This window comes from Bos indicus, chromosome 18 (assembly GCF_029378745.1).
Source record: "Bos indicus isolate NIAB-ARS_2022 breed Sahiwal x Tharparkar chromosome 18, NIAB-ARS_B.indTharparkar_mat_pri_1.0, whole genome shotgun sequence".
NCBI classification, from domain to species: domain Eukaryota; kingdom Metazoa; phylum Chordata; class Mammalia; order Artiodactyla; family Bovidae; genus Bos; species Bos indicus.
In genome coordinates, this window is record NC_091777.1 from 66,691,459 (window position 1) to 66,701,938 (window position 10,480).

The 10,480-nt window shown below is 49.5% G+C and overlaps 1 protein-coding gene across 2 annotated transcripts; it reads left to right on the top strand.

Annotated features, from left to right (window-relative positions):
* The first annotated feature begins 2,087 nt into the window (after nucleotides 1-2,087).
* Nucleotides 2,088-9,707, top strand: ZNF584 (zinc finger protein 584). Of its 2 annotated transcripts, none has more exons than XM_070772434.1 (3): nucleotides 2,088-2,615; nucleotides 3,403-3,529; nucleotides 8,194-9,707. In XM_070772434.1, the coding sequence occupies exons 2-3, from the start codon at nucleotides 3,496-3,498 to the stop codon at nucleotides 9,459-9,461; spliced, it is 1,302 nt and encodes a 433-aa protein (XP_070628535.1). In that variant the 5' UTR covers nucleotides 2,088-2,615; nucleotides 3,403-3,495; the 3' UTR covers nucleotides 9,462-9,707. The 2 variants fall into 2 exon arrangements, with proteins under 2 accessions (XP_070628535.1, XP_070628534.1); XM_070772433.1 differs by having other exon boundaries at nucleotides 2,088-2,536.
* The last annotated feature ends 773 nt before the right edge of the window (nucleotides 9,708-10,480 follow it).

Sequence of the window (10,480 nt, forward strand, 5' to 3'; positions counted from 1 at the left end):
ATGGGAATACCAGACCACCTGACCTGCCTCCTGAGAAATCTGTATGCAGGTCAAGAAGCAACAGTTAGAACTGGACAAAGGACAACAGACTGGTTCCAAATAGGGAAAGGAGTACATCAAGGCTATATACTGTCACCCTGCTTGTTTAACTTATACGCAGAGTACATCATGCGAAATGCCGGGCTGGATGAAGCACAAGCTGGAATTAAGATTGCCAGGAGAAATATCAATAACCTCAGATATGCAGATGACACCACACTTACCCATAAGAGAGATGGGTTCAATCCCTGGGTTGGGAAGATCCCCTGGAAGAGGACATGGCAACCCACCCTATATTCTTGCCTGGGGAATCCCATAGACAGAGGAGCCTGGCAGGCTACAATCCATACAGCTGCACAGAGTTGGACGCAACTGAACCAACTTAGCACGCATGCACAGACCCCCAGGGAAGCCCTGATGTCAATTTTCAAAGGGCAATGGGGACTTCCCTGGAGGTCCAGTGGTTAAGACTGGGTGCTTCCACTGCAGAGGGTATTGGTTTGATTCCTGGTCTGGGAACTGAGATTCCCGCATGCCATGTGGTGCAGCCAAAAAAAGGAAAAAGAAGAGATTTGGATATCACACCAAAGAAGATACACAGATGGCAGAGAGAAGCAGATGAAAATATTCTGAACATCATATGCCGTTATGGAATTTCAAATTTAAACAATGTCACTACATATCTATTAGAGCGGCTAAAATCCAAAATACTGACAAGCGGTACCAGAACTCTACTGCTGTCTAGAATGCAAAATTATATAGCCCTTGGAAGAAAGTTATGACCAACCTAGATAGCATATTGAAAAGCAGAGACATTACTTTGCCAACAAAGGTCCGTCTAGTCAAAGCTATGGTTTTTCCAGTGGTCATGTATGGATGTGAGAGTTGGACTGTGAAGAATGCTGAGCGCCGAAGAATTGTTGCTTTTGAACTGTGGTGTTGGAGAAGACTCTTGAGAGTCCCTTGGACTGCAAGGAGATCCAACCATCCATTCCGAAGGAGATCAGCCCTGGGATTTCTTTGGAAGGAATGATGCTGAAGCTGAAACTCCAGTACTTTGGCCACCTCATGCGAAGAGCTGACTCATTGGAAAAGACTCTGATGCTGGGAGGGATTGGGGGCAGGAGGAGAAGGGGACGACAGAGGATGAGATGGCTGGATGGCATCACTGACTCGATGGACGTGAGTTTGAGTGAACTCTGGGAGTTGGTGATGGACAGGGAGGCCTGGCGTGCTGTGATTCATGGGGTCGCAAAGAGTCGGACACGACTGAGCGACTGAACTGAACTGAACTGAACTAGGAAGACAATTGGTAGTTTCTTATAAACTTAAATACACTCCTATTATGTGATCCATCTACCACACGCCTAGGTATTTACACAAATGTATTGAAAATATGTCCACACAGACAGTGGAACAGGAATGTTTATAGCAAATTTATCCGTAATTGCTTAGAACTGGAGTCAAACTGAGATGCTTTTCCATGCGTAAATGAATAAGGAAATTGGTGCATTCATACAATGGAATAATATTTAGTAATAAAAAGAACCGCGCTCTGGAGCCACAAAAAGGCATGGAGGAATCTTAAATGTGTATTCCTAAGTGAAAAAGTCAGCTGAAAAAGGTACATACTGTATGATTCCAACTTTATGACATTTTGGGAAAGGTAAAACTAGAGAGAGTGAAATAGTGGTTGCCGTGGTCTCAGGGGAAGGGAGGGAGGGGTGAATAGATGGAACCGAGGAGATTTTTCATGGAGCAAAACTATCCTGTAGTATACTGTAATGACTGACGTGTATAAAAAAGTGTAAATTCTTATTTCTTACTTTAAAAAGCAACAAAACCAGTATAATTACACTCTTTGGTCTGTAACAAACAAATAAATTTGCCAACAAGGGAAAGGCAGGTGGGTGGGACAAAGCTGTCCTCCGCCCGCGACCAGGTCCAAATGTCCAACCGAAAGTCCGGGCCGCCCTCGGCGCTCTCCCGGAGACGCCCCTCTCCTGGCTGTCATCGGCTGCATCTGTACAGACGCGGTCTGTGACGTCAGTTACGCGACAGGTAGTTCGCGCGCGCCCCAAACCGGGTCACGGGTGACCCGGGAGTCGAGTTAACGGAGGCACACGGACAGAGGTGCCACCTGGCGGCCCTGGCCGGCCGGGGCTTCCGACGTTGCTGTCGGGTGTCGGTTTTGCCTCCGCTGGCGGTCCCTGCGTCACGGGGAGGGCGATGGGGCTGGGCTCCCGGCGTTGACCCGCGCTGTGAGGCACTGTGAGGGCAGCGCTCTCACCGCGGAGCCCGTCGCCGCGCCTTGGCTCGCACCGTGACCTCGGCCGTGAGTCCCTTTTGCTGAGACTTGCTGTCGTCCCCCGAGAACCTCCCGAAGCGGCTCCTGGTCTTCAGTCGGCCGGGGGCTCGGGCGGGCTGGCGGGTACGGATCTCAGCTGAGCCCGCTGAAACTTTCCGCCATTCGGTTCCGATGGCAAAGGAGGCGCAGGTGAGTGGGAGGTGCGCCCCAGGTTCTCAGCACCCGAATCCCCACCCAGCAGGTCTGGACTCTGAATGGCCTGTGAGAGGTAAGGAAGGCTGTGACAGGTGAAGGGACAGTCTGTACAGAGACAGAGACGGAGGAGGGGCGGGGATCTGGGAGCTACGTGTGTGGTGTGGTTCCCGGCGACAGAGGGTTGCAGGGTGAGGAGGTCCTCTGTGCAGAGCCGGGGGGGTCCCCTTGGCCGTGGGCCGTTGGAGGTGTGGCGGGGCGGGGGGCGAGGCAGGATGGACTTGAAGTTGCTCCCCGTGGTAGCACCCTGGAGACACAGAGTGCACAGTGGCATGCGAGAGTTGTCAGTGGGGTGGACTGGTGAGGTTGTGCTGAGGGTGTGGAGTTGTACCGTGCTGCCGTACAGAGTTACGTGCCTGGCGTGCAGGAGGGCAAAGTGGAGGGCCTTTGGAGTATGGTACTCAGGCCTGAGAGAGAGACGGTACCGTGGGTTTTGTTACTTCCGAATGGTGATCCCTGGGAGACAGGGAATTGACTGGCAGGAAATAGAATAGACCTGTGTGCTTCAGGGCGTCCATCGATGGCAGCCTGTTGTGGGCTGGATGCAGAGTTTAATAGCAACAAGATGAGAGAGGCACCAATGGTATTTGTGGCCCTGGGAATCCTCTGAGCTAGGGGTCTTAGGAGGAGAGAGGTATGAGGGCTTGTGAGTGATGGGGGCTCACAGGGAACCATGACAGCAGTGAGGGATGTCGCGGGACCTGAGGCATGGGTCAAGGGCGTGGGTGTGTTTCTCTGTCCATATTTTGGTTGGCTTTCTGCCCATTATTGACCCTAAGACTCAGTGGAATGCATCATTACAGGGCCCAGTGACTTTTGAGGATGTGGCTGTGTATTTCTCCCTGGAGGAGTGGGGTCTCCTTAATTTGACCCAGAAGAGCCTGTACCGTGATGTTATGCTGGAGAACTTTGGACTCATTGGCTCACTGGGTAAGTCACACTTTTCCCTAACAGACTGACCACCTCTGCCTTTTCTCCATGGGAAGTTCTGTTTATCCTAAAGCCCACAGAGTCTGTGTGCCCTTCCTCGTCTCTCTCTGAGCAGCTGTTGGCAGCTTTGACACCTGTTGCCCCACAGGCTCCTGGAGTAGGGCTTGGGGTTCAGATGTTTATAGTTTGCCCAGCAAATCCCAGCTCTGCCTCTTTCTGACTGTGTGACTTTGCTGAAGCTTTGGCCCCTCTGTGCTGAGTTTTGTCTTCCTCCTCCAAAAGAAATTTTATAGGGCCCTCCCTGGGCCAGATGTCAACCATGAATTGAAATCAGTAGATCAGTTTGGGCAGGATAGCCACCTTTTTTTTTTTTTTTTTTGCTGCTTTGAGTGGTGTGTGGGCTTTTAGTAACCCATCAGGGATTGAAGCCGCGCCCTTGGCAGGGAAAGCGTGGAGTCTTAACCACTGGACCTCCAGAAAATTCCAGGACTGCCATCTTTAATATCTTTCAACCCATAAACATGAATGTATTTCTGTTTGTTTAGCTCCATATTTTTTTTTTTTAGCTCCATATATTTTTTAAAAATAATTTTATGTATTTATCTTGGACTGTGCTGGGTCTTGGTTGCTGCGGGTGGGCTTTCTTTAGTCGCAGCAGTTGGGCTACTCTTCCTTGTCATATGCAGGCTTCGCATTGAGGTGGCTTCTTTTGTCGCAGAGCATGGGCTGTAGGGCACATGGGCTTCAGTAGTTGCAGCAAGTAAGCTCAGTAATTTCAGCTCCCAGGCTCTAGAGCACAGGCTCAGTAGTTGTGGCTCAGGAGCTTAGTTGCCCCACAGTATGTGGGATCTTCCCGGACCAGAGATTGAACCTGTGTCTCCTGCATTGGCAGATGGATTCTTTACCACTGAGCCACCATGGAAACCCACTAGCTCTAATTTTTTAAACAGTGTTTTTAATATACAAGGCTAAATTTATTTCTAAGTATTTTATTCATTTTGATGCTCTTTCCCCCTCTTTTTTATCTTTTTCTTTATGCTCTTTTAAATGGAATTTTTTCTTAATTTCATTTTAGATTATACATTGTTAGTGTATAGAAATGTAATTGACTTTCCTATACAGATCTTGTACTCTGCAACCTTGCTAAACTCATTTATTAGTTCTAATAGTTCTTTCAGTGGATTGTTTGGTATTTTCTATATATATAATGTCAGGACATCTGTGAATAGAGATATTTTTACTTTTTCCTTTGCCTAACCAATTTGGCTATTGGATATAAATTGTAAGAGTAGACGTCTTTTCTTGTTCCAGTTCTTATAGGAAAAGCACTCATCAGTCTTTCACTAATAAGTATGATGTTAGCTATAAGTTTGTTACATGTGCCCTATTCAGGTGAGGAAGTTCTCTTGTTGAGTGAAACGTTGTTAGATTTTGTGCAGTGCTTTTCCATATCTATTGAAATGATCATGTGATTTTTGTCCTCTATTCTATTAATGTGGTGTATTACAGTAATTGATTTTCTATATTCATAAGAGTTATCAGTGGTACAGTTTTCTTTTCTTGTATCTTTATTTGGATTGAGTATGAGGATAATTTTGGCTTCAATGGATGAATTGGGAAATGTTCCCTTCTGTTTTATGAACAGTTTCTGAAATATTGGCATTAATTCTTATTTCTGTGTTAATATTAACCTGTGACACCATCTCAGCCTAGCTTTTTTTGTTTTTTCTGTGGGGAAGTTTTTTTTTTTTTTTAAGTCTGTTCAGCTATTCTATTTCTTCTTCAGTCAGTTTCTTTCTTTTTTTTTTTAATTGTCTTCTTCTACTTTTGGGTTTTTTTCTTCTTTTTGTTCTTTGAAGTATAAAGTTAGGATATTGGTTGAAGGTCTTTTTTTTTTTTTTTTTCCGAAGGTCTTTTTTTAAAAATTCATTTTATAATTGAAATGTAGTTGATTTTCAGTGTTTCAGGGGTACAGCAGAGTGATTCAGTTATACGTATAGAGATCTTTTTTACTATGCGTGTTGTGACAATATAAGAAATATGTATTTTGTCTTTGTTCCCAATTCTTTGGCATGCAGCTCCTAAAACTTTTGGAGTCTCTGGAGTGATGAGATGCTTCTGTATGCTGATGAACGTTGACAGTTGCTGGGGACCCCTGGATAGTCTCAGAATAGGGGCTGGTCACCAGAAATACCGGGGGATGATTGGAAGGTTGGATTTTCAGTTACTCCCAGCCTCCTCCTCTCACTTCCCTACCCTGACTTTTGGAGGAGGGGCTGGAGTTTGGGCCAATCATCAATGGCCAGTGATTCAATCAGTCATGCCTATGTGAGGAAACACCCATAAAAACTCCAAAATGACCAGTTCAGAGAGCTTCTGGGTTAGTGGACACATCTGAGATGCTAGGAGAACGGTGCCACCAAGGGCATGGATCCTTCTTACCCTCTGCATCCTCAGTCTCCATCCCTGGCATACCCTGCCCTTTTCATTTCTTCCACTGGCTGTTCCTGAGTTATAGTCTTTAAAATAAATTGGTAATAGTAAGTAAATTCTTTTCCTGAGTTATCTGATCTGTTCTAGCAACTTATTGAACCTAAAGAGGAATCAATAATTGTGAGAATCCCAGATTTACAGCTATCAGAAGTATGGGAGGCAAGGGACTTCAATTGATGCCTGAGGTAGGGGCAGTCTTGTGAGACCAAGCCTGTAACCTGTGGGATCTGGTGCTAATTCCACGTATCTGGTGTCAGACTTGGATTGAATCCTTGAACACTCAGTTGGAGTTGGAGAAATGGTATGGAAACCCCCCCATGGATTTGGTGTCAGAGGTATTGTGAATAAGGCAGCTCAGAGGTGTTGCTATAATTTTCCTTCTAAGCAAGACTTTTCCCCATAACTTTTGGTATGTTGTGTTCTCTTGCATTTATCTCAAAGTGTTTTATAATTTTCCTTGTGGTGATTTAGAAGTACTTTAATTTCCATAAATTTGTGAGTTTTCCAGATTCACAGACATGGAGAACTGAGTTTTGGTTGCCAGGGGACGGGGCAAGGAGGAGGAGAGGGGTGGACTGGAGTTTGTGACTAGCAGATGCAGGTTATTATATATAGAACGGATAAACAACAAAGTCTGATTGTATAGCATAGGGAAGTATGTTCATATCTTGTAATAAACCATGATGAGGAAGAATTCTAAAGTATTTGTGAACTTCCCAGTTTTTTCCTGTTGTTGCTTTCTGCCCGAAGTCTCCTGAGGCCTATTTTATGTCCTAGCAAATGGTCTCTTTTGGAGACTGTTCCATGTGCACGTCAGAATGGAAGAGAGTATGTCCTCTGTTAAGTAGCGTGTTCTATAGAAGTCTTAGAGGTCTAGTTGAGTTTTAGCCTCATTCAAGTGTTATATCCTTCATTTTCTGCCTAGTGGTCCTGTCCATTTATGAAAGTTAGAAATTGAAGTCTCTAAATATTATTGTTTTAATTCTTTCTTTATTGTCAGTTTTGCCTCACAGGGGGTTCTTTTCTAGAAAATTGTGGTAAAACAAACCGTGATATTTACCTTCTTAACACATTTTTAAATGTACAGAAGAGGTTCCAACAAGGAGCTACTGTGCAGCATAGGGAACTATGTTCAGTATCTTCTAATAACCTATAATGGAAAATAATCTGAAAAATATATACACACATATATAACTGAATCACTGCTGTACACTAGAAACTAATACAGTACTGTAAATCAACTATATTTCAATTTAAAAAAATAAAAAATAATGAACATTCAATTGCCTCCGACAATTTTTAAAAAAAATGTAGAGTCCCATGTTCTAATACTTGATATCCTTCATGGTTGCCATGGTGACACGAGCTTCCTGTTTTTGTAGGGTGGGTCAGCCTTGATTTGGGCTGGCATGTTATTACTCTTCTCCCTCTTAGGCTTTGCACCTTCAAGGTCCTCCAAGGTTGCCCAAATGGAGGGTGAGGGAGAGGCCTGGGTGCCCAACATGGTGGACAGTGTGGTCAGCAGAGCAGAGGCCAGGAAGGGTTCCAGACTCAGTGACTGGGGCTAGAGGAGGGCTTGGTTTCAGTGATGGGTATCTGTGTGCACTGGCATTTGGGTGCTGGGGCAGTGACCACAACTTACTCCCACCTTGCCCCTCTTCTAGACTCACCATGTGGTCTTGCAGTCTCTACCGAGGCTCTGGATGACCCACCTCTCTGGCCTCTGTCTTGTGGTTCCCTCTTCTCTGTGCCACTGCAGAGCTGTCCGCTGCGACCTGCTCTGCGTGTGACTTGAGATGCATGTCCTTCAGTAGTCCATGAACACTGGCTGCTCTGTCAGTCATCTTTACACGGGGGCAGCCATCCTCTCCACAGAGCTTGCTGTCTTCAGCATCGCTGGCCTAGCTGAAGCCCTCGGCAGAGCGTGACTTGAAGACCGTGACCCCCTCCCTGCAGTGCTCCTGTCTCTGTCTCCTCGTCCCTGTTGCAGTTTCCCTGTTCTGGGGTCAGGCAGAGCCCTGTTCCCCTGGGCCAGCCCCTCCTCATCCGAACCTTTCCCTGCTGCCTCCTGCAAGTCTGTGGACACCTCCGTGGGTGTGTGCCACAGGCATCTGCTGAAGGTGCCGCCTCCCTTGCAGGCCCACTCTGAGTGCCCGCCTCTTCCGTCCCAGGTTGTCTGTGTAGACTGCAGGATGAGGACGCCCTTCTCGAGCTTGGAGAGAGCTGCCGAGTCCGCCTGTCAGAGAAGCCCTCTCTGTGTGGGACGTCTGGACAGGTCTTCCCTGCCACTTTAGGCTTCTTCCAGCCCCAGGCTGCCTGCAGAGAGGGAGCGCCCCGCGGGAGCCCCGAGTGCAGCGAGGCCTGCCCACCCGGCTCCGCTGGCCAGCGGCAGCAGGGCTGCCATGCGGCGCAGACGCCCTTCCGGTGCAGTGACTGTGGGCAGGCCTTCCTCCAGGCCTTCACGCTCCTCGACCACCTCGTTGCTCACGCCAGAGAGAGGCCCATCAGGGGCCCAGCAGGTGGAAGCAGCCCCACGGAGAACTCAACCCTGGTTCCTCACTGGAACGCTCACCCTGGAGAGACGCCCCACGTGTGCAATGAGTGTGGCAGGGCCTTCAGTTACCCCTCTAAACTGAGGAAGCATCAGAAGGTTCACACTGGCATCAAGCCTTTCAAGTGTGCCGAGTGCGGGAAGACGTTCAACCGCAAGGACGCGCTCGTCCTGCACCAGAGAATCCACACCGGAGAGCGGCCTTACCAGTGCGGTGAGTGCGGGAAGGCCTTTAGCGTGCTGTCCACCCTCATTCGGCACCGGAAGGTGCACATCGGAGAGAGGCCGTACGAGTGCCGGCAGTGCGGGAAGCTCTTCAAGTACAGCCACAGCTTCGCCCTGCACCGGAGGGTGCACACGGGGGAGAGGCCTTACGGCTGCGGCGAGTGCCGGAAGGCCTACGTGACCCGCTCGGGGCTGTACCAGCACCGGAAGGTCCACACCGGCGAGCGACCCTACGAGTGTGGCCTGTGCGGGAAGACCTTCACTACCAGGTCCTACCGCAACCGCCACCAGCGCTTCCACACCGAGGAGCGGGCCCACGAGTGCCCGGAGTGCGGTCGCTCCTTCAAACACGGCTCGACCCTCCTCCAGCACAGGAAGGTCCACGCCGCGGGAAGGCCACAGGGGGCCGGCAGGCAGGCAGGCAGCCCTGAGCCGCGGCTGGCGCATGCTCAAGTTCTCAGTCCAGAAGGGAGGCTGGGGAGAGGGGCCGTTTGCAAGCGGAACCCGCCGCCCACACCGACTGGGGCAGGCGCGCTGCCCTCCGGCCCGGCCGCTGTTGGGCCATTGCCAGTTCCTGTGACAGGAGCCGTCCCACCCCTCCGAGCCGACAGCTCCCGTGGTGTGCAATCTGGGTGCTCCGGGAAGCCGTTCTCTCCTCCATAAGGGAGAGTCATGTGCGCTGGATTCCATATGGGGTCTTATTCCCTCCCCACAGCCGGTTCAGGTGTGGACATGACCTAGCTCTGGCCGAGAGTAGCTGGGCAGTGTCTGCAGGGGCTTCCAGGGAAGGTTAGCCATCTTTATGGACTCTGTGGACGCCACGTTTGGTTTCTGTCGTGGATTTATCCAGCCCTGGGACTGTCTCACGCGGTTCTGGAATGTCTAATAAAGACCTTTTTGTGTACACCACCCTTAATCTGTGGGCTCTGATCTGTGTGTGTGTGTGGAAGGACTGAGAACCAAACTGGGCTCATGAATAGAGGGCGCTGTTTCTCTGGAGGTCCCTGACTGTTATCTGCCTCAGCGGGGACAGCAGGATGGCAAAAGCCAGCTCCAGTCAAGGTTGGCCGAGTTTGCACTGGAGCTTCAGACGTCAGGGGGAAGACTGAAGGGCTCTGGGTGGATCTCTGGCCTGGGTGTCAGGTGTACCTCTGGGCCCAGAGCTTGCCTGAAGAATGGAGTGGTGGGTAGAAGATCCCCGTGTGACTGGGGACAGGTATCAGCTGGGCTCCTTGTTTCTGGGGAAAGTTCTGCAATCTCCAGTGCTGGCCAGAAGAAGCTGCTTCTAGAACCAGCTCAGCAGCCGAGCTCTCTGAAACTGAGAACGTGGAGGTAAGTTTGAGAGTGGCCGTATGTTCTGCAGGGGCTGCTGGGCAGAATGAGTGGGCACAGGAGCACGGAGAGGAGTCCTGTGGAGCAGGGGGCCTGGCACATTTGAGGCTTGAGCTGGTTCTGAAGAGGAATCCATGGATGTTCCGGGAACGTGGTTTTGGGGGGGAGGCGGGCAGTTTCTCAGGAATTTCAAGCCTGTTCCCAGTGTCCAAGGTCACTGTCAGCAAATAGCCTACAGGTTCCTTGGATCCTCAGAGCCTTTCTGGGCATGTTCACCTCCTGGCCATCACCCTGGGGCTGAGAGAAGATCCCGTCATACTGGGATTCAGCTTTCATGACCTGGCTGGGAT